The sequence below is a fragment of the Buceros rhinoceros genome, unplaced genomic scaffold, assembly GCF_000710305.1.
Source record: "Buceros rhinoceros silvestris isolate BGI_N320 unplaced genomic scaffold, ASM71030v1 scaffold9325, whole genome shotgun sequence".
Classification (NCBI taxonomy): domain Eukaryota; kingdom Metazoa; phylum Chordata; class Aves; order Bucerotiformes; family Bucerotidae; genus Buceros; species Buceros rhinoceros.
In genome coordinates this window covers 2,162-26,314 of record NW_010411171.1, presented here as the reverse complement: position 1 = coordinate 26,314, position 24,153 = coordinate 2,162, and the positions used below count along the sequence as shown (strand labels likewise).

General features: G+C 40.7%; 1 protein-coding gene across 1 annotated transcript in view; it reads right to left on the bottom strand.

Annotated features, from left to right (window-relative positions):
- Positions 1-1,577: 1,577 nt before the first annotated feature.
- TPCN2 (two pore segment channel 2) overlaps positions 1,578-24,153 on the bottom strand; it is a 23,942-nt gene continuing 1,366 nt past the window's right edge. Inside the window, exons 3-25 of the mRNA XM_010135910.1 lie at positions 23,386-23,462; positions 22,621-22,798; positions 21,837-21,953; positions 20,635-20,741; positions 19,675-19,747; positions 16,972-17,071; positions 16,614-16,679; positions 16,181-16,245; positions 13,864-13,961; positions 13,471-13,552; positions 12,521-12,607; positions 11,372-11,491; positions 11,023-11,082; positions 10,807-10,935; positions 10,150-10,199; positions 8,797-8,896; positions 8,147-8,218; positions 5,723-5,796; positions 5,278-5,368; positions 5,072-5,154; positions 3,980-4,061; positions 2,361-2,446; positions 1,578-1,656 (exon numbers count right to left, since the gene is read on the bottom strand). Of these exons, the coding sequence (XP_010134212.1) occupies positions 1,578-1,656; positions 2,361-2,446; positions 3,980-4,061; positions 5,072-5,154; positions 5,278-5,368; positions 5,723-5,796; positions 8,147-8,218; positions 8,797-8,896; positions 10,150-10,199; positions 10,807-10,935; positions 11,023-11,082; positions 11,372-11,491; positions 12,521-12,607; positions 13,471-13,552; positions 13,864-13,961; positions 16,181-16,245; positions 16,614-16,679; positions 16,972-17,071; positions 19,675-19,747; positions 20,635-20,741; positions 21,837-21,953; positions 22,621-22,798; positions 23,386-23,462 (2,076 nt within the window). The remainder of the gene's footprint in view (positions 1,657-2,360; positions 2,447-3,979; positions 4,062-5,071; positions 5,155-5,277; positions 5,369-5,722; positions 5,797-8,146; positions 8,219-8,796; positions 8,897-10,149; positions 10,200-10,806; positions 10,936-11,022; positions 11,083-11,371; positions 11,492-12,520; positions 12,608-13,470; positions 13,553-13,863; positions 13,962-16,180; positions 16,246-16,613; positions 16,680-16,971; positions 17,072-19,674; positions 19,748-20,634; positions 20,742-21,836; positions 21,954-22,620; positions 22,799-23,385; positions 23,463-24,153) is intronic.

Below are 24,153 nucleotides of genomic sequence, written 5' to 3'. Positions count from 1 at the left end.
CACGGCACAAAGAAAATATGAAGAAACAGACAAGAACCACTATGCCACTTCTGAAGAGTGAGACAAGGCAGAAATATCCTTTGCAGCTCATTTTCCCCTCCCTTATGCAGGAAAGAAAGAAAAGATGAATGATGAGAAAAGAGGAGAAGTACAGGATGACTGCTTGGCACTTCAAAAAAACATTTCGTTCTCTAAAAAGCAATAAAGTAACTTATAAATAGGGGTGGTTCATGGCCAACTACCTTCCCCAAGCCTCTGTCACCACAGAGATTATCACAACAACATCTACTCGGGTTTCAAGCATCTTAATGAGAAGGCAGCACCCCAAAGGGTAGTTTCATTTTTACATGTAAAAATAGCAGCTAGGATTGATTCCACCCTTCCCAGTGATTTACCAGTTGTGTGACAGATTCAAACAAAACCACCTTTCTAGAGGAACTCTAAAGGATAACTGAAAGCATGTGGATGTGGCTTACTGTTAATTCTTCACTTCAGGTTTATTGACAAAGTTATTTACCCTAACAGGATCACCCAGGTGCGAGGTAGTGGTACAGAACAAGTGGTCACTGAGCCGTAACAGCATGGGATCGTGCAACACTGGTCGAGCACTTTCAATTCCCACAGACTCAATGAAAATCTGAACTGCAAAGCACTTCCGTTATCCCATTGAACTTTTTTCTCCCCCCTTTAAGTGGGACACTCACAGTGATCACGGTGCTACGTTCCAGCCAAGTTCATCACCCTCAGCTTTTTCATGGAATATGATACAGTGTAGAGCAGGATTTGGAAGAAAGTAAAAGGAAGAGGTTCACTAAAAAGCAACATGAGAATGTTTACTCCAAAGGCGAGTTCAGTGTTACCACACCGAAAACCATGAGTGCAATCGCTCCAGAGCTGTAACTGCTCTCAAAGTTACCAGCATGATGCAACCAGCATGAACCCGAGATCAAAAACAAAGAAAGAGAGGATGTGCCAAGCAGGCAGTCCCTGTTACTAAGCTGAAATTGATTGTGTCCTGACATGACTGACTCCTGAAAATTTGGCAAGATATGCTGGTGTCACATTTCAATAAAAATAGTGTTTCAAGTCTCACTACAAAAAGATTAAGGATTTTGTTCTGGTCCTGCCTAACCCATTCATGAATTGCAGGGCACAGCCCTTGCTACACTCGCCTACCAGAAAAGGCAGTTCTATTTTCTTGTGCTGAAAAAAAGCAGCCAGCTTGGTGAATGTCCAAAGTTTGTGTTTTAAAGTGCACTGTCATTTTAAACACACTTTCCCATCTTAAAAAAAGAAAATAAAACATTCTGGTATCAAGTTTATAAAAATAACAGCTACAACATTCCTCTAAAATTGCAACTTAAAATCAAGTCAAATTAACAGGATTCAAATCTTTTTCAAAAAAAGATACGAACCAAAAATAAAAACCCTCTTTCTGCAGAGAATTGCCAAGCATGACTTCACATACTGTCCTAAAGCATTTCTCCTAACAGCACCTCAAAGAAGTTCCATTCCGTTTCTTCCAGCTGACAACCTCAAGAAAACAGAGGTCTAAATAACTCAGTCCTTCCCACCAGTCACCTGCATAACTGCAGGTGTGGATGCTGGTGCAGTTTGTCCATCAACTCTTCCTCTGTAGGTTCTTCCAAAACATCTCTACAAAGAAAAAAGCAGGAGTTGTTAGAGGCAGCAAAGGGAACTTCTCAGCATGTTTCTGGAATGCTCATACTGAGATTTAATGCGTGCTTGTTTCAAGAATGAAACAAGGAATTAAAGTTAGAATAAGTCGATGCTCCCTAAAGATGCATCTACTTGCAAGTGATCCATCCGTTACAGATGTGTCATGGAAACCAGCAGCTGTTTTCCCATAAGAAGCAGGGAAGCAATTTCCTGCACAAAGTACAATACAACTGAAGGTCAGGAGATTTGTTTTCCTGAAAAAACTCCCAAATGAGAACATGTTCCCAACGCTATTGAATATCCAATGTGCACCAGAAGTTCCACTTGCGCATGATCATCGAGCATCAACTCACCACCCACAATTTCAGAATAAGCCAAGGACACGCATCACTTCCCTCATCTTCCCTTTTCTTCTCCCTCTCAGCACAGTTTGCCCCCCTCCACCCCCAACACCTCGTCTCCCATCACGCTACAGGCAGGAAGCATATAAAGCTTAAGGCTACCAAGTCAGCTTAAAGCAGGTCTAACTAATGCACTTCCTGAACTTTTCCAAACTAACAGATGAAATAGTTTGCTTCAGAGGGAGGGAATAGAGGACGAGCCTTTTGTCTTCTTGCAGCCAGCACACATTCTTTAAAGCAGATGAACATAAACTAGATTGATTCCCAAGTTCAACTCACCTGAACATGAGTTCCACTGTCCTCTGGTATTCAATATCGGAGAGAGGCTCTCGATGGCAGCGACGGTCCCACTTGTGAATAAAGTTCTGAAACGGAAAAGGGAAAAAACCTAAAGGCTACTTCTGGTGACATCAGAGAAGAGGTTATATCAGGTCAATCTGTTTGAGGATAAGGTTTAGGAGGGGGGAGAGGTTTGTTCTGAACCCAGACTGTCAGAGCAGTGATTTATTTAAGCATCAGCATATTTAATGGCTGTGGGTCACTACTTTGTTCAGGCCTGTTGTTCAGGAATGAAATAACTTTCTCATCACATGCTGAAAGAACAGTGGAGCAGACGACAGCCCTGTTGCCCTCTACTCCTAGCATGGACTGCCTCCCCAAGATAACTGCACAAACTAGGCACAACAGTTCACCTGCTTGAAATTTTTTTCCTTTTTAAAACCCAACAATATATAAACACACTCCTAGTCCAGGCATCACAACTTATATGCAGCTTATGGTTTTGTCATATTCCCTTATCCATTCTGAATCACTCCAACAAATCAATACATAGAAAGTAGACAGGCAGCTCAGGGGGAAAAAAAAGGGAGAAAAAATAACGACATCCTGCTCTCCTGCTACAGAATGCTGCATCTCGGCTCTTCCAGCAAACTTTGGCCACAGTCCTGCAGAAGGAAGCAGGTAGAAGACTTCATAGGATTAGCCTCCAGCTAGGACAGGAAGTCTTTTCAGAAATGCTCAGAGGCTCAGCATGAGACCCATACCTAAGCTTCTGCCTAAAAATTCACCATTCTGCCTACAGCAGTAAACTTTATCTCTCAATGCAATCAAAAACAAGAGCATCTCCAAAAGAAATTTTCATCGGTTTTCAGATGGGGTGAAGTGCCCTCTACAGGTACTCAATATCTCCCGTTACTTATAAGAGAAATCTACAATGATTAACCTGCAAAGATGGCTATGATCAACGTTCCCTTCACTATCAAAAATCCAAACGGTATCAGAGTTTGCCGAGAGGTGCATATACACGAGACACCAGCAGCACTACATGCTCTTCATGGCACTGCTTCGGTACCTACACTTCCAAAGCCTCTTTAAAAACCTCTAGAAGATGATCTCTGCAAAATAAACAACCAGTTTCGCTATTCTAGTGTGGAACTGAATAAGGATAGTAATTCAGATTGGGGTGGGAAGAAACGCAGGACAACCAGATAAACCGAAAAATGTAAATTTTATGTGCTAACTGCCTCTGCTGAACAAATCAAAACACAAAGACCCTGCAGCCTGAATAACTAACGCTGAAATTAAATGCTAACGTGCAAGAGACAAGCAATTTTGAAGTATTTTTCCATCTTTATAAAGAGAGTAAGCCATGATAACAAATATACACACCCGATGAAATGCAACCAAATTTGAGACAAAGATGCAAATAAAATATACAATTACCTAGGAAAAAGAAAATCTTCCCCAACATCTCAGGGAAAGGGCGGCAAGGAGAAAGATTTAAGCACATGCACAAAACCAACATACATTTCCCCAAAAGCTGTCTGGGTTCTTTTTGTTTCCCGCACAAGTTAGAACCTGTCTTCAGGATCCAACAGCACATGAACACACTTCCTTACCTCTAGAAGTAAAGCCACAAAGAGATTAACCCAGATGACAGAGGAGATCAACCACCAGGCTACAAAATAGATCTTTGTCCACCTGCAGATCAGATTAACAGACAATAAGTAAAGCAAGCAGAAAATAACGTCAGCCTGAAAGTGACTAAAGAGAGCCATGAAATCTCTTTTTTCCTTGAAATACAATACTGCTCTCTCAATGTAAAAGGAAGTCTGGAACAAAAAAAAAAAAACTTCATTAAGTTAGTGAAACAGATTCACTCCCCCCATTTAACAGACCTAATTGAACTCTGAAAGGACAGAACAGCAGTCTAGTAGAAACTGTACTGGATCCCAGCAAATCCAGGCTGGGATTCTCTGAGAGTGGTCAAAAGCAGCAGCTCAGGGAAGAATGCAAAACCATGGCAAAACACCTATGGTGCTACTCCCCAAGTTCTCTCCCAATCTCCAACCATTTGCAGTTCAGAGATTTCTTGACCTAGAGGCTGCAGATCCCAATGGATTTCTCTTTCACGACTTCTCCAGTCTTCACCAGACCACGTTAAACATTTATCACATACAACAGCCTGTAGAAGAGCATTCCACAACTTAACTACACGCTGGGTTAACTAGCCAAGGAGCACTGCAATAGCTCAACCCTGAGGCTACCCAGCTCAAACACTCCCATAAAGTAATTAAATACAAATGAAAGGTATGTCAGACACAGCTCAAAATTAATTACAGCAATTCACTAATATCTCACTTCTGTGAGACTGGCTCTGCAGTGAGAGCCGGCCACCCAATAGACGTGGCAAGCCTGTTTATAATCCACTTCATTCACCCTTTTTTAGAACAAGATGACTACGGAGCCAGTTTCCAATCCCTTCCAAGTGTGACAATGGATTTCATGACATCCACCAAGCGCTAGACCAACTGTCAAGTTACACAAGTTAAACTTAATTCTTCATGGCCACTCTACTTGCTACATACCTGACTTACCCCAGGAGAAAGGCACCGCTCTCAGCAGATGGTAGGAACTGTGTATCATTCTTGTTCTGTTTCTTATAAGCTAGATTTTTATGGGACTTTTCCAGTGTTATTACTGCTACTTACGGACTTGAATATCTTGAAAAGGCTTCCAAAAAGACTTGCCAGTTGTTCACCACCATCACATCCCAGAGGGTCACCACTGCTGCCTAAATAACAGGAGGAAAACAGAAGTTAGAGCGGCTACATCACATGCTTAAGCCTCAGAAAGTGAGAGGAAGAGACAAGCAGCAAGGGAAGGAGGGAGAGATTCCATCAATGATCAGACTCACAGCGAAGTCATCAAAGTTGTTTGGCCAATATTCCAGCTGCTCGTAGGTCCCACACTGCAGAGTGCCATTATCATATGTGGCATTGACAGCACTGTAAGAGAATTACAGGCTGATGTGAGCACAGCTTTCTGCACACTACACCTTAAAAACAAGATGTTTCCGAGTGCCTTGTTAAGTACCTCATATGGGCAGAAAACAAGGGAAATTGTTACACAAGTATTTAAGCTACAGCAGGGTAAAATTTCAAGCTCCTGCAATTTCAATGCAGCAAGAAGAAACAGAAGGAGTAACAGATTAAAAAAAGTCTGTGTTTTAACATTAAATGAAGGGCCCCAAGAATAAGAGCTAAAAAACGCCAGAACTAACTACAAACAGCTCAGAGGTACCGAGCTGCAGATGCTTTTGAAAAACGGGTTCTTTTGAGCAGTGAAGTTTAGAATGTTACCTGACATTTCCCAAGGGAACAACAGCACCTTTAAATAGCATTATGCCAGTTATAGCAAATGCATAGAAAACCACCTGGAAGGAAGAAAAGCAAGTATTAGTTTTGAATATTCCTGTCACTAAATAGGAAAACAATGCAGTTAGAGGGAATTCCTATCAATCCACAATATCCACAATGCCTGAAGCTATTAAAGTGAAAATACTTCTCAATGTATTACTTAACTCTTTGCTCTTACTTTTTAATATTCTATTTAACTTTCAGGTGTCAAAACACATTAAAGTAAAATTATGATCTATTTTAATTTTCTGTGTCTCAGAATGCTGACATTTAACTATTAATGCTGCAGAATAGTGACTTAACATCAAAAGCAGTGCCTGTATTTACAAGGAATAACCTAAATTCCTGGGGAGCTTTCTGCTAGATTCAATGAAAATAAGCTTTAACTAAACTTAACTGAAGGACAAAACTAAGTCAGTACTTTATATTACACCAGCAACTTCTTTAAAACCATTATATTAGTCTAAAAAATAAAGTTTTCAATAACAAAGGATTTTGAAACTTGTTAGAAATGCAAACTTCTTTTTAAAGAGATTTCACAGTCTTCAGCATCTGTCTAGGTCATCTTGCAGTTTTTATCCTAAAAAGACTCTTCTAAAAATAACCTACAACTTCACTCCTCTGAGCAAAGAGCCATTTGTCCCAGGACGGCTTGAAACAAGCTGAGTCTTCAAATGAAGGTGTCATTAGTCTTATTTCTGTATTTTGCTACAAAACAGTCCCAAGAGGGAAGTTGGGGAGGCATAGAGGAGAAACCGCCCTGGCCTATGGACAAGAGCGCTTTGAACACTACTGGAGAGGTGGAAGCCGACATTCCGCAGGCTGCCAGGAGATGGGGCATCTGGCTTGGCAATAAAAAAAGTTTTATTCTTTGAAAAAAGATAGATATATAGATACTAACACACATACTGCCTGAGAAATTAGCCAATCAGTTACACTACCTGTGATCCAGGCTAACGTTAGGGAAGATGTTCGCACCAGCTCCCCTACGGTAGAAGCTCAGTGACAGCTTCCACGTAGCCTCAAGTAAAAGGGATTCAATTAATGGAAGTGGCAAAGGCCACAGCAGGCTTGTCTCACGGTGCAAAACCACAATTCACACTCATTGAGGACAATAAGCAGCAGACACTTAAACCACTTCGTGAGCGTTACACATAGGCAGGGTCACCACGCTGAGACACTAACACATAATTCCTAAAGATAAAATCAAGAGTATTACTACAGGCTCCTGCCATCTTAGCTGTGTCTTTCAGGAATAAAAAGAACTTCCAGAGAATCTGCAGCCCAGGTGCAGCCATGCCAGTAGCAACACAGCTTTGGGGTCCTACTGTAAAGCACAAATCAGCTCACCCCACAACTCGTCTCTCGTGGGGCTCTGACATACGGGCTCAGTCAGATGCAGCGGCAATGTCATGCTGCCAGATCCATCTATCCACCACATGACGCCACCAGCCTCTGACAGAGGTGATGAGTAAACGCGTACACAAAGCATGGTGTACATACTGAACTGAGCTCTGGCAAAATTAGCAGAACTGCAGCCAGCCTTTAGACAGCTTACTACACTGAGTAACGAATGGAGTAAAAGGTTTTCATTCTACTAAACCCACTCCTAACCCAGGCAAGACTGGCATTTAGGCCCCTCAGATGTACCTTCACCTGCAAAGGCCAACTTCCCAGTTCCTTTTCAGATAATACCTCACAACAGTGAATCTTTGGTCTCTAAGCATTACCTCAAATTAAGGTATCCTAAGAAAACCACAAACAACAAAAAAACTACCCACCCACTTCTCTGCTCTACCAGGAAGACACTGTCGCAAAGCCAGAAGCTCAAGGACTGGATTGGAGGAGGATTTGTGTAGTGGGTTTCATGCACTGTGATCATACTTTAATCCATGTTTACAAAGTATAAGCTCTACACAGACATAAGGATGGCAGAGCCTTTAAAAACCATGTCCGAACACGCTGTCTCAAGACCTTCTCAACTGAAAACAATTTTAATGTTGTTTTGTTATTTAATTTAACATAAGCAAGCCAGGGTATGGAAATGAGTCTACTTTAAGCATCAGATGAATCTTTATTTGAAACTAGAGTATCCAGCCTGAGGCAAGCACTCTGAGGAAGTTTCAGACCGTCTTTTAAAGGCACTCACTCCTGAAGGGAGCTGACAAATGAGGCACTGTCACTGCACACAGCCCGTAAAACAGCAGTTTGTTGTGGCTTTGCAAAACATGCCCTGGAGAACTGGCTAAAGTGAAATGTTCCTGTTCACGGTGATTGTCAAACAACCTTGTTTACTTTGTTGATGACATACCCTTATTATACAGCTAACTATAAGAAAGGAAATTACAATCCTGCATCATGACTTACCACAAGGATTCCTGCAAAGGCTCTCAAGTTTTTTACCAGATCCAGCAACGTGGTAACAACCAAAGCCATGAACTGAAACAAAGCAGAATTTTACATCCATGACATCCACCCCACTTCCAATCCATATCAAACTGCTTTAACGAAAAGAATAACAACAAAAACACACCAACCAGGAAAGTGAGCTTTTTCTCAATGCAGGACATCTTTTGTACAGAGATATTTTCACGAGGTACTTCACATGAATGAGCAACACTGCAGTCCTTTTCCTACAGACATCATACGACCAAAACGTCTGGCAGTATCTAGTGAAAGCAAATCTATCACCTCCTGAGTACAAATTTCTTCAAAGATGCCATATCCACTCAGCTAATTGGGACTGAAGCACTACACAACTTGCACGAGTGTTTCTGGATGTGTTTGCCCAGTTTAGAACACAGCAACATCAACAGAACTTCCCTGCCACCTCAGCAGAGAACACCAGCTAAAGAGACAGTGAGTTTGTGAGGTGCTGTGCAACGGTGGGGACAGTCAGAACTGCATTGCAATCCCCCTCTGGTGCAAAAGAACGGCAGCCTACATGGTATTCTGAAAGGCTTTAACAAAATTTATTTGACCACAGACATCGGAAGCGTGGAGGGGTAAACACACACCTTCATATTAGGAATAATCCGCAGGAACCGGAACACAATTAACATGTTCACCAGCCGCACCATATCCCACAGGGACAGTAAGCCTACGAACTCAGGTCTCCTAGGAAAGAGGAAGAATGGAACAGAAAATAATCAGCCCATGACAGAAAGACACAGTTAAATCTACTGGACTGCAGGGAACAGTAAATTCCCCACAACTTTTGGTTAATATCTATGGAACATAAAAAAAACCCCAAACCCTCAGGTAAACACTCTTATGACTGACTGGAACACTGCATCCAGTTTCGGAATCCCAAATACAAGAGAATAATCCAACTATTACTGGTGCTTCAAGATACTATTGTAATGTAAACAACCACCTGCATTTAAAAATCAAAGGGGAAAACAACCCCAGATATAAACAGTAAGTTGGATCAATAGTTAATACCATTAAACTGTTAGCAATTAATATCCTTATGGCAACCAGCGCTCCTGAGAGACAGGAGGGCAAGTAGTGCTCAAAAATAAACCCATTTCAAGCCATGAGGTCTAGCAGGTCTCTTCATAGATATTACTGTTAACTAAGAAAACTTCTTGATGGCAACACAACAAATCCTGAAAAATTAGGGAGAGCCATGTCTTAAGAGTGAGTTTGCATAAAGAAATGAAGTATCAGAACATGTCACTAATCACCTCTGAAAGAGAGATTCAGGAAATCTGCCAGAAATCCATCATTTCTTCTTTTGTTGTGGAGGCAGTTTTCAAATTTTAAGAGGCAAAACAATTGAGTTTTACGTATCTGGTATCAAAAAGAGATCAGGATAATTATCCAAGAGCTGTCTGAACTTAAAATCAAAACTCAGCTGCTTGCTGTTCCAGCACAGACAATCGAAGTCCATGGAAGTGCCTCTACTCAATTTTTCAACACAAAACTCAGATTTCAATCTACATACAGGGTTGAAGGGGTTCACCAGCTCTTTAGGAATTCATGTAGTTGGGCTTATGGACAACCTGATACTGGAACATCTTAGTTTAGTAGGTCATTGTGCATGTTGTACTAAATTTCCTGCACCTTTACTAAGTGTAGGTCTGCTAAGATATTATTTTACATCAGGTTACAAGTAAGAGCAAGGCACCTTTCTCAGAACACCTAAACAGAACTCAAAGCTTATGAGAAAAATTGGTAATTTTCTTTCATTTATCCATACTGCATAGCCTCTAGTGACTACAAGGGTGAGAAATTCTGTTGGGTTTGGCAAATTATGAACCGGGCTGACAATCACAGCATGACACAAGCATGTCTGAAGGCATGTGTATATTCCCTTGACCCACCCCAGATGCCAAGCAAAGTGCAGCAGGTCAGAGACTACGTACCAACCAGGATGAGGAAATCCGTACTCAGCAAAAGTTGCAATCTCCAAAATCTTTAGTTGGGGAAGAAAAAAAGTCCAAAACTTACTTTGTAACTCTAAGTTTCAAAAATTATATAAGTTTGAGAGGAAATATTTTGAAGAGCTTTAAGCCTCTAAACTGACTCACTTTAAAGCTCTGGAATTGTCATATTTGACTAGAAATTCCCCCAATTAAGCCAGTGTACGCACATCATCGAGCAACAACACATAAGGATATATAAAGAATTACATTAACCGTGAATTTGGCCTCATTTTCAGGCTTTTACCTAACAATTATAATAATCTTCTGCCACTTTTTCATTCAAAAACTATTTTTAGATATGTAACAGAATTTCTCATGTAGTTAGCCCAAGAGCTGAAAGTTTCCAACTAACAATAAAGGCTGCGTAAAAGAAAGTTCACCTTTTCCACCAATTTTAAAAAAGCCCACCTCCACAAAAGAGACCCTGAGAGAACCATGTGCCACTGCAACATTCCAGGCACTGGAAACCCCAGCACTGGCTCATGCTATTTAACTCAGCATATTGGTGTTAGATAGAAAGCAATTCCACTCGGTCTTGCTGTTCTAGACAACCTACTCAGCAAATCCAGGAATTACGTAAATTAACAAAAAGCTTACCAGCAAAATTACAGTCAGAAGTCCATCAAACCTATTGCTTGGGTATGACAAGTATCTTCTCAAGCCCATTGCTAAAACTTTTAGCAACATTTCCAGCACGTAGTAAAGGATGAAGAAGCAGTTGATAGCCTTCACCCCCCCAAAATAAAAAAAATTATTAAAATTATTGACACCTCAGGGAACAGCAATAACTGTAGGAATACGGCTAGATCTTACCCCCAGGAAGAAGTCATCTCTTTCAGATGGCTGCTTATCTGCATCCAGCACCAAAACCACCTTGAACAACAAGAAATATTTCATTAATCCACTACTTCACTGCTGCATAAAACAGATTTTTAAGCACAAGAACAAGACACAGTCTTTTTTGCTTTGCACAGACTTTTTCAAGCAGCTCAGAAGATATTTTCAATCTGCAGGTATTCCCTCCTAAGACTCTGCATGACTAAAGAACACCAAACATTGACATCTGCTACAAAAAGTGGTTGTCAGAACAGAGACTAAACACACAAGCAGAACTGAAGCTTGTAGCAGGGAAAAATAAACAAACAAACCCCCTTTTACTTACACAGATAGAAACAATGTTTGCAAGGGCCACAACATTCCCCAAGTAGCCAAAGTAGGGATGGCCAAAGGCAAACTGCATTTTCTGCATAAAACGGGATTGGTACTCTGGACTGGGAGGATGCTGGAAAGAACAGAAAGGGTTTGCTGACATGCAGCATAAGCATTTTAATAATAATAATGCAGGAAAACACACACCCAATCTCAGATTTAAGAAACTGGCATTTTTAAGGCAAAACTTCAAAGCCACGTGCAAATTCAGTAGGAAGGTGTTCTCAGACTCTGGCTATTAGCAGCAAGACTTCATTTCCAGTGAGCAAATGGGTTGATGATTATGGCACAACAAGATAACAGCAAAGGGGTGAGATAATCCAACCTCTCCCCAATACCCCAAGAGGGTAAACTAAACAACGAGCTACTAATCGTATCCATTCCTTCCCCATTTCCCAATATTTAACCTCCCTCAAAAGATTCAGAAGTCTTAGTTACATGCAAACATAGAAGAAAACATTTCCTAACCCTCAAACAGATGGATTTTGTTTTCTTTCTCCAAGCGGAGAAGATCCTTTCTGCCCATGTTCATAGAGGACCCTCACTTCATTCCTCATTCAGAAAGTAGAGAAAAGACTTTTCCCGAGTATATTTAAGCGTTACTCTGCGAAGACTAACATACAGTGGAGATGCACTGGTTTAATATTGGATTGTCATGATGAGACATACCCCTCATTCCATTAAAAACAATTTACTAGAGAGGTACTCATCTCTCCACAGCACTCTTCAGAAAGTCTGTGCTGTAAGTCCAACTCCTATTCCTTGTTTCTTTGTAATGAATCTTCTTATTAAACAAAACACACACCCAAAGTCCTCATTGGTTTTGTCTGGCCAAGTCACTTAGAAAAACTAACAGAATGAACAACCATGCAGTTTGTGTATTTAATGCTATCTGGCAAACCCAAACCCATGCTGTAAAATTCCCCAAAGCAACACCATTTGTGGTAAAAATGACCCTGGAACAACTTAAAAATCAATGACACTTGCTCACACCTTATGTTCAACAGCCTGCGGAGTTGGTTCAAACACTTTATGGCATTATATTGTCACACAAGACCACACTCAACTTCGGACTCTTTATAAAGGATCATCAGATACCTACTTGCTTAATGGCATCTTTGTCCAGTTCTTCAAAGAGCTTCTGAAACTGGGCAGCTGACAGCTGGTCACAGGAGCACATCTTGAGTGACTTCACATGAAAGAGAAACATTGACATCAACATCTGCAATAGGGGCGTCTTCTAAAAGTGCCAAGACCCTCAGACTATCTTCAAAGTCTAGGAAGAGAGGCGTAACAGAACTACGCCACGGTTCTAGAGCGAGCTTCACTATGGCTTTGCCCTAACACAAACTGCCTCATGACAAATCATGGGATTTGTCTCACCATTCCTATTTTCCCTCTCTGGGACCAAATGTTCCCTAAGAAGGTGCATGTTCTTTTGACATACTGGAATTTCCAGTCCCATCTAGTATTGCTGGTTTTATGTCACGATCCAAGGAATGAAGATACTGTGTTGGTTCCCATTGTTCTGCAGAAGTTACTGTCTGCAATGACTGAATTATTTCACCAGTTGTAACATGGTGAAGGCACTTCCACAGCATGCCCTAACTGCACCTATAGCACACAGAGCAACAAAGGAAATGGAAAAAAAACACCAGCAACAAGAAGAAAAAGCAAAACTTTGGTTTGAAAAACTAAGTCTTGGTAGAGGGAAGCTGCTAAATGCAGCAGCTCTAGACCACAGTGAAAAATAAAAACTAAGCTCTTCAAAACGAGAATTTCCATTACTCTGCACCTCTCTCCAGGTGAACACATTCCCCATCACACCAACCAAAGCAGCTGCAGTCTTTAAGGTGAAATTGCCTAGAGACCAAAACAGGAGCAGACATGAGCTGGGCCTCTGGTCACACTTAAAGAAAGCAGCATATGAAAGCCGAGCTGAAAGCTACTACTCCTACATCAACATGTGATTGAGGAAATTTCAGCTTCCACAACTGTCCCATCAGGGTTTGATAGTCACCAACTCAAAGACTAAGAAAATCCAGGTCTTACTCTCATGATGGCTTGTTTGCAGCGAGAATCCATTTCAACTTTTTGCAGCACTTGTAGTAAGGCCCCAACACTGACATGTGACCTATTTAAAAAAAAATACGATGGGCCCTGAAAGAGATAACTGTCTTGATGGCTAGAAGAGCTGTTCTAAATCCGTTCCTGACTCTCTTTTTTTAAAAGCAGATACCATTAGAACAGGGAATAAAAGGAAACTGATCCCAGAAGAGTCCCAAACAGTGTGTTACGAACGGCCAGTTAAAGGAAAAAAGAGACGAGCAATAAAGTGCTGTTTTCCAAGAAGGGATTTGCAGTAATTATACTAAATAAAATGAAATTACTAAAAATCTGCTCTTTTCTCCTACATAATCTACTCTTTCAACATTCTTGACTTACTGTTCTGCATTAGCAGGAGTCTCTTTCAGGGAAGAAAGCACTTCGAACGCTGCCCGGATTCCCAGTCGCCTCCTGAAGAGGGAGGACTGAACCGATTTCTGGACAGTAAAAACACCACAGAGGAGACAATTTATTTACACTTGTTTAAAGGAAATCCAGCTAGATGACAACTAAGACCTGTAAATAACTTACCCACCCTCAGACAGAACCTACTGCAAGCCTCAGAAAGGGTCCTATCTGCTCAAATAAAATAATTTTCCAGGAAGGAAAGATACTGTTTTCTTTCTCCCGTGCCAAAGTCCCCATCATTAGCCACTAGATCTGATTGTCCAGGTACTGGGTCCAGCTGGACAGACCACAGTTCAAAATGAACACCATGAAGAGTCACAGGCTGAAACCAGTGAGGCCATTCCTACAATCAGGACTACCCAGCTCCTCATGCAGTGTTACGTCTATGGTCAGATAATACACTGACCCTCTGGCACACACCCTCCACTTGCGATTAGAGATCAGACTTCCCTTCAGGCTCCCTTCAAGAACTCTGTGTACAGAAGGAAAGAAGTGAACAAACAAGTTTCTGGAGTTCATGTAAACATCCAGGTCATGGTTTATTTCTAATTCTGGATTATATGGGCACATGCCTATTCCAGAGACAACGGCAACAAGAAAAGCTCAAGTATTCACAGAAATTCGTATTCCTGTGCAAAGACAAGAGTTTGACAGCTTGTTCAACTCTTTGTGCCAAAAAGAAGCAAGCCAGAGCAGGAAGAAAGGACTACCAAAATTCCTCTTTGCACATACTAGGTTTAAACGCTCCTCTCCCACAAGGGAGTGGAGGCCATTCCTTCTGTGCAGTATCGCCTAAGGCTTTAACACCCAACAGACTCTACCCTCCCTCTGGAGCTCTAGTGGAGAAGCTGTTATTTCACTTTTCCCCCCAAGCCCTCAACTCTGCTCCTCTGAAGGGCTGAATGAACTATATAAGTAAGGGGAAGGAAGTACAAGACTATACATAAAGGTGGAAGTAAGTAATGAAGGACCTATAACACCATAAGTAAGGGAGAAATCAAACTCAAAGTCACCAAGTTTCCCCTGCCACTAAACCTGAAGGAAACTATAGGCATGAGAAAAGACCAGCTGAAACAATCAGGAACCACTGTTCACTCCAAGTTAGAGAGGCCATCACTGTAGCAGCATGAAGGGAAAAAAGCTTAACCTACAGCCCAGAGGTTTAGCTGTCAGACCCCAGTGCTTTTGCATAGCACTACCCTCTCTCAGCTTTACCAAAGATATCACTGCTGAGCTGTGAGGTTTTATAAAAACTGCAAGTATTAAAAAAAACCCCCACAGGTGGAATTGAAACTGTTGAAGAATGAACTCAAGAGAAAAACTTCACCATGGAAGTTACAAAGCTCAAAGGAAACGGTCCGAAGTTGGCACCTCAGCAAGATCAAGACTCAAGCCTGTTCTAAGGAGCAGGAGTTCAACAGCTCCCCTTTCGACTGATGACTGCCCGACCAAAGATTCAGCTTTGTGCCATTGGTGTGACAACCATCAGTGCGTAGCCCAGCACTGTGGTGCTGCTATTAATCTACTGCGTGTGTTAACCGCTAAGCAGCTGTGGTGCACCCTGGATGTCATGTATTCATTGCTGGATACAAACCCCAGTCTGGAGGTCTCCAGCTGCACCCATGCAGCCTCCTCCTTCCACCACCTATCCACCCAGTTAGTCCTTTTTGGAATGGCAATAGGAAAGTCACAAATTTAACCTCTTGGATGAAGTACATTTGATTGGAAGTATCAGATTTTCATTCTAATGTTACACCCACCCACCATGGTAAGCATGAAGTAAAAAATACCAAACATGAAGATGTTGCAGCCACCAATTTTTCTTTTTTATTGACGGCTTCTACTGCTGTGCTACTGAGAGAAATTCAGAGCTAGGATTTGCAACAAGAGCTATGTAAACAGTACAACAGGTTTTCTTCACAGAGACCAAGTTTAAGGTACTTTTCACTTGTCCCTGTTCAGTTTTATAATAGTTTATTGGGTTTTCTTTTCCCCCTATAATAGTCAAAGTTGCAAATACATAGTGTACGTGGAAGTTTACAAACAGGTAATTTTGTCACGGAAGAGGATCAAGATAGAGCAGCATAAAAGGTGGACGTTCTACTTCACAGAACCTTTAATATCTTAAATTTGTATCCACAACCAGGATGGGAATACTGCTTTAACACTCAGCTGAACACTTTAATAGTCAGGGCTTCACAGTTTTAAGGTTATGGCAGAACGCAGAAATCAGAAATGCTTTACTCACCAGGAGATATCCTCGAAACTGGTTGTATATAATTGCTGTAAGCAAGTTCATCAGAAACAAGTTGCCTATTAAAGACATGCAGTAAGAATTATCAAAATACACATCTGGTTCTCAAAGAAGTTCCACTCTACATCGTAAATCGGAGGTAAAATTTAAAAAGCATTAGCTTTCTTGTGTTTGATTTCTAAAATGCTTTTCATGTATGAGTATACTATAATGTATCACCTCCTCTATGATACGTTATTAAAAATAAAAAAAAAAGAGTATCTCCCATGAAAATTATCTTACAAGACACCCCACAGTAATTGAAAGAAACACGAAAAAGGAGAAATTTATGATTAAACTCTCCTGGAAAAATAAAACACTGTAGCTGTTATGCGCAAGTGTCAAAGTTAAAGCTCATTTAAATTACTGAAGACAAGAGGTAACTCACCTAATACAGTGAAGAGTATGAAGAAGATCGAATATGCTCGATTCTTAGAATATGCAGGAATCATCACTGTATCAGATTTAACAAAAAAGGAATTAAGAATTTAATGCCCAAGATGAACGCTGGAGACATCTATCAGTTTTCTGGCAATGGGTAAAAGCTCATGTATAGCTTCACTTTAAACCTGCACATATAATTACATCAAAGGCAAGGCAAGAATCAAGTTACTAAAGGCATGAACAGCCTCTGGCTGTACTAAGAGCTATCAGCTCAAAGGATGATAGGTTATAATAGTCTGAAGATAACCCTACTCTAGCACACTTTGAAAAGAGAGGCGAGTTATTTCTGAAGAAACGCTCACCATCAGGATTATTTGCCGTAGTTAGCAGGACCAGCAGCGATGTCAGTGAATCTGGCAAATTCCGGAAATACCTCACCCACTCCTTCTCCTGCTGCCCATCCTAGTCAAAGAGATGTTCATTGTCAGAGGAACACCAAGGAATCACAGACTGTCTTACCAAGGAAGGGGAAATACAAACAAATAATACATAAATCTGTCAATAATCAATTTCTTAAAAAAGATCAAATCTACCTTGTGAAAAAAGCACAAGACAAACATAAAATTAGGACAATGCTTAAAAATACAATGCAATCACTTATTAATAGCTATTGAAAAGCATAATGAAGAACAGCAAGCTGAGAAAGACATGGGAAGCTCAGTATGGAAGTTAATCTAAGTATCACCTCAGACCAAGGAACAATAACACCACAAACAGACAATATCGGAATCTAAAGTCACCCTTGATTGATAAAAAGCATCACCTCTCAACCTACAAGAGATATTAGTGTATTGGAGATAAAAGGACTCCCTAAACATGACTTAAAAAATAAAATAAAAATTAAAATCACAGACTAGTACCGTCATCTGTATCAACTTGCATTATAAAAAATAAGCGTAGAGCAGAAGCTTTGTTAATCCAGCTACAGCGCACTGCACCTCAGGGTAGATGGAAACCCTGAACTGTGTACTCTGAACTGTGACTGCTCGCCAGGACTTGTCCAACAGTATAATGCAATTTGAAGACATCATTTAAATAGATCTTGTCTATATTGAAGAATGGAAACAGAACAGCTCTGTCAGTAATGAAGAGCTGCCCCAACAGCTTCTGTGTTACTAAGGTCATGGCCTTTAGATGAGGAGCTCCTCTGGAACCTCTACCACTCTGCCAATAAAACTCACAAAGTGTGAAATCTGTTTCTCACTTTCCCTTTGACTTCCGAACAGAAAACTTGACACCCCCAGAATCAGTCACTTGCCACAAAGTTACTACCACTGCTTGGAACAAGACTTCTCGCCTTCCTCCAGTTAGCCCCTGACAAACTCAGGGGGTTCTGCTTAATTACAACACAAACTACACTGAACAGAGACAAGTTTTAGGTCCCTCTTCAATAACAGAGGTGTACCTGAAGTATGAGTACCAGCACAGTTCTCATCTTATGTTAGAGGAAACACATATTCACACAAGCAAGAGCACAGAATGTAAAGCAAAATGCTACAACCAGCATTAGTGCACGTTACAGGAGCTGTTGGACAGGTAGGAAAAAGGCAACTGTTCTCTTTTGAAAAGAAGATTCAAAATGCTATGTACAGTATCAATGAAAACATTACATAGAGATTAAACATCCTGGGGAAAAAGAAAAGAAAAAAAAAAATCGGTGCTACAGCATCCAAAAAATATTTGTAAATACTTCGGTGATTAAGGTAATCAAAATGGATTTGTGGCTCAGGGGAAATGTCTGATCTGCTAAAGCTCTGACAGTGTCAGAACTTTCTCAAAAGCACACCGGGATGCAGAGCTTGGATCATCCACACATTTATTTTTTTGCCCCAAGTTCAAGTGCTTAAAAAAGATGCAGAGTGCAAACAATCCAAACGCGAATCGTGCAGCAGAACAAACATGGAATCAGCTGCAAAGAGTGGAAAAATGCACCTCTGGAGGACATACACAAGACAATGCCAAAATCTAGAGCCATGCATTTCATTTCTAAATATATTTTTAGAACTTGCTTTCAGTATTTTGCCTGGTTAGATACTAAAATTACCAGGAGAAGTATGCAACAAATTTCTGTGCTCTTAGGAATACTTTTATGGAAGGCCTTAAAAAGTAAAGAAAAAAAAAACCTGAGTATGATAACAGGAAGTTTAGGATAGAGGGAAAATACCAGGAGTACTGGAACACGAAAGCGATTTTAACCACAAAATTTCAGCTTTGCTTTTCAGAAGCAGGAAGAGAAAAATCTAAGAGATCGGAAACCAAAACCTTGGAGTAAAACAGGCAAAAACCTACAAAAGCACAGCCAGGGATACCAGTATTGGAAGAGGAGAAAACACAGAATAAAACAAACTTAGCGAAAAGCTAGATAAAGAAAAGAGAGAAGAAATGAGAGAGAATATAAACAAAAAAGTGACAAGATGAAGATCTTGGTCACGACAGCATAGAAGGTGTCCAGAAAAGCAGAGAAAGTAACTGACAGGATCAAACTGGCGAATTGTCTAAGGAAGCGTCTTGTACAGACAGACTTTCAAGTCCTCACCCCTGATAATGGCATCAATACCAGCAACATGCAGGACCATAAAGAAATGAAAATGTCTAAGCGTCAACCACTTTTTAGCATGGAACCGCCTAACTTTGCTCTGAGCATTGGAGCCACACTAGTAAAATAATACACCACAGCTTACAACAAGAGTGAGAGATCTCAGCTCTGGAGAAGGAAGGAGTGTTACCACTTCAGCAGCAAAGCACAGTCTGGAAAAAATTCTTCACTAGAGCATGAAGAGATTCAAACACTGTTCTGAGGGGCCTTTTAATGCACACTTACAGAAACAGCACTTTAAATCTCTACATGGACTTTAAACTCATCCCAGTAAGTTTGACAAGGTGACATGCCCTTCTCAGGGGAAACAAGTTTCACCAGTTTGATTATAAAACTAGACAGGCAGCAGCTATGTGAGTAAAGAATAAAATCAACTGAGCTCTACCAAAGCATAAACGTAACTGCTTACCTTTGTTCGAGCAAACAGCAGCATGGCAAACATGGTAAAGAGGGACAGGTGGACAGCTAGTAGCAGAACCACACTGTTGAGAAGAGATCATATGCATTAACACCAACTTTATTCCGTTCTTAACATCCTTTGCTAACACTGCAAAGAGATGCCATTAAAGAAAACCAGGGGTGTTTTTCAGAAGCTGTATAGAGTTAACAGAACATGATCTACATGATTGAGAGGCAGAATCACACTTGTTCAGGGCTCCTCAGCACGAGCTTTAGGCAGTTGTGAGGTAAATGAGATTCTAACGCTTGTTTTCTAAAGTTAGGACCATATTTACAAATGATGATCAAAATACAATATCTTGGCTTGCATGTAATTTTGATTTTCCTGGAGCTGGTCAGGTAAAAAGTAACAGGCAAGGACAGCAAATTCTATAAGCTGTATGTAAACATGACCACTGGCACAGGAGGAGATCTCTTTCAAAAAGCATCGTGCTGTCTGGTTACAATCTCACCAGTGGGGTTTCCAGTTTCCCATTTTTAATGACAGTAAAATTTGATGCACATACAGCTAAAACCATTAGGAATGGAAAAACAGAAGTAAAGCACTCTCAAGATGTAAAGAAAGAGGTTTCTTGTCTGACACTCATGACCGGAAGACAAGTACATGTGTGTTTACCCACGCCTCTGAGAGGCTGCCCTGGAGAAACACAGCACAGACCTTTGCCCAGATGATGCCTCAGTTCTTCCCTTAAAAAATGGCTGTCCGTAACAAATACAGCATTTAAAAAAACCCATTCAACTAGAACCAAAAACCTTATCTGTCCCATAAAGAGTCACATCACATGCATTTTAAAGATTACCAAGCACTGCACCAGACCATCCGAAGGAAGCTACTCAGTTGTCACACTCCAGAATACTAATGGCAACTACATCCTTGCTGTGAAAGGAATTTTTCTGTGCTACTCCCTACCTCGCCATTTCAGGCAACGTGCTGTTGATACTTTTTAATGTTTTCTTCATCATAGAAGAATTCTGAAGGAGAAAGAAAGGACGAAGAATTCTTCTTATTCTCACATCCTGCAAAAAACCCCACCAGAGATCAGATATTGAGTTCCCATAAGATGAAATCACAAGTATTTTTAACACAAGTTTGTCAAAAAACCAGTGATACCCCTTATCAACAAAGTCAACAGTGCAACCAAAAAGGCTGGGCTCAGAAGCTAAATCTGGCCCAGTGAAGTCACAAGGCATGCAAAAGAGATTTTATACAGATGGGTGGCTCCTTCAAAGAATGAGAGATTGCTTTACAAAACACACACTGACATTTCAATAGCCTCATCAGGCCACTAATTACACACAACCCAACCTCACTGCTGGGCAGACCTAATGAGAAGCTCAAGAGGAGGCAGTTTCATATTTTCTGCCAAGGTCCGTTTCAAGAAGAGAGTTTTACTTCCAGTAAAAAGATACATGTTTTGAAAAGTAAGTGCTTGATTTCAGCCTTTTTATTTTTATAATTAAAGAGCCCAATAAGTACTCAGCATTTTCTGCCTCTGAGGGCAATGGATAACAGCTTTGACACAAGAACTTGCCCAACAAGCAAAATTCAAGATTTCTGCTTCACTCAGTTCCCAGCAGTTTTACCATATCAGAATTTTCTTAAGTGAAGGACAACTAATTTCATGCACATTTACGTCATGGCAGAGAAAACCACTTGGGAGACACATAATTACATAAAGGAGGACACTTTTAGAACCATTTCTCAAAACTGACATTCCTCGTAGGCCACGATTGTTCTGAACACAAAACACAGCTGAGGAAGCAGTTGTTAAACTATGCAGACTCTGCCACTGAATCAGGAACCGGCAAAGTCGGTGCTATGCAGCCAGAGTGTCCTCTCCACTCTTTATTGACAGACTATACCCACAAAGCTTTATTTAATTTTATCAACAAACTCATATCTTAAATTTTCAAGCAGAATCCCTTGAGAAACTACACTACACCAAACATTTTCCATGTTTTGGTGTATTGCTCAGCCATCAAAGACCATAAACGAACCATCTGACCCTCCAACGCACCACACGCCCTGCTGACTATCCCTTTGCAGGTTGTCCTCCTCTGCTCCCTTCCACAACTAAACTGCTGATCGTTTCTGCAGAAAGCGGTTCTTACCTCTGCGCAGAAAAAGCTCAGCGACACAACCCAGTCAGTAATGGAAACTATTAATGTCAGTATATAAGCCATTAGCCACTTATTTTTCCAAAATTCTTCCCATCCAATTAAGTAACTCTGGGGACCAAAAACAACCAAACAACACATTTCAGTAATAAACCCCAATACCCTAATAAATCAATACCAATTGTTTCCCAAGCATTTGTAATTTCACATCAGTGCTCATAGATTGCTTCCTGGAGTCCAAACAGAAATACACTGATCAGGGGATTTTTCTACAAGAACTAAATAAAGGTCCGTAGAAGTGAGAGGTGCATGCAGGCCGTGCAAGAGGAATGCACGAAAAATGTTAATTTAATAAACATTAAAAAATATTCCCCAGGAACAAGTGTCCAAAGAACAGTTCAGTTTCTGACTATTTTTACTTTAAGTGAACTGGCATATTTTTTATTATCATTATATATCCAATCTTTACAGCCTAATACAAGCAGCTAAGCCAAAATCATTGTATTCTTAGCAAAATGTATTCGACTTACTCCACACAGACACAAGTTTATATTTTTTAGGCTAAAAAAAAAAAGCAGTAAGGCTTTTTTATTCAGAAAACATGCTGATTTTTCCTTAAATTAAGGCCTTAATACTGCAAAGCAATCTCATCCTGCAAATCCAAGATTGAAGAGTTTCATTTCCCAAAATGTAGAATGGAGAGAAGCCACCCTGCCTACACCTGCCGAGCCCAACACACCCAGCATTTATTTCAGAATCAAGTGAACGCGATTCTCACCTTCACAGATACATCAACCATGAACACAAGGAAGCAAAACAGCTCAATGCTCTCTGTCAGGCCACACGGAGGGTTCCAGGCAGGAAGGCGGTACCGCACATCTGACGTGACAGTAAGTGAAGAAGGTTTTTCAATGAAAGCCAAAGCCAGGATTAAAGTGATGGTTAAACTCAAAATCCTGTTGGGATAGAGATGAAATGAGAACAAACAACAACAAAAAAAAATATACAAACCAACCGTCAAAAAGACCAAACCCACAAAATGAGTCAAAGGAATAACAAAATACTTAGAGTAAAGGAATTTCCTTAGAAGTAAAGCAAGCTTTGTATCATCACGTGTAACACAAACGGGTCAGAACTCAATGGAGCGCTCGCTGAGCGTGTTGGTGCCTGCGTTAGAATCCGCTGACTGCCGGTCACAAGAACCTCCGGTGGTGTTCCTTTGAAACTAAGGCCAGCAAACAATCTTGCCACTAATTAAGGTGTTTAGAAATAGACATTAACGCACAGGGCTGAACATCATGCCCACAGTCCATTCCTGCAACAGTCCTCTGCTGTTCCAAAGAGCCATCTACACGATCATACCTTCCTAGACCTTATCGCTTTCCACTTCTATTATGTTCAACGTAGCCACTCCACCTGCTTTCTACAGGAAGTTCTTACAAGGATAAAAGCACAATTATCTCATTAATTAACAAAAAGGAAAGGTCAATAATAATTTTTTTTTAGACTTACTCCTAAACAAAAAAGAATATCAAGTTCTTACCACTGGCAAGTTCTTGAGTAGTACCATCGATAAAGCCACAGGGATTTGGAGTCCACGCGGTGATTTATAGATCGATACTGAAGGCAGAAAGCAAGAAGGGTAATTTAAACATTACGTTCAGTCTGTCTCAAAGACAAAGAGTAAGTTACCAAAATAAGCCAAATTCTAAGCAACAAAGCTCAAGTCTGGGGACAGCTGAAGTCTCACAATAAATTATTAAAATACCAGTCACCAATGACCACAGCTATAATCTACATGTGTGCAATAGGAAAGATTTTAATGACATTTTCCTAATCTAAAGGCCACACAGTTGCTGAGATAATCAGTGTGGCGGTCACCTGAAGCAAGCATTATCACCACCACAAATAAACCTCCTCTAATAACTCAGTGCCTATCCTATGCACTCGCCAAAACAGCCCATCCACTCAGTTCACCTTTCCAATGTTCCTTCCATTTGTGGAATATCTTCCACATCTTATGACTTTCTTTTCCAAAAAGTCATAAGATGCAAATAAATCAATTCTGAATATAAGAGACCTAAATCTTCAAACAAGCCAAACTTTATGTTCAAGGAAAGAGCCGTGAAGATCCGTTCAGAACAGGCCTGCGTGTGCTGAAATCTGCTCAGCCCCCGCTCTGTGGCTGCTCCTGGGCTGCTCATACCCTGCCTCTGCTGAGAGGTATCCACTTCCACAAAGGTGCACTGAAATCTCCCGACCATGAGCTATCTGATGCAGCAAGAGAGCTCCAGAACTCCCTCCAGCATTC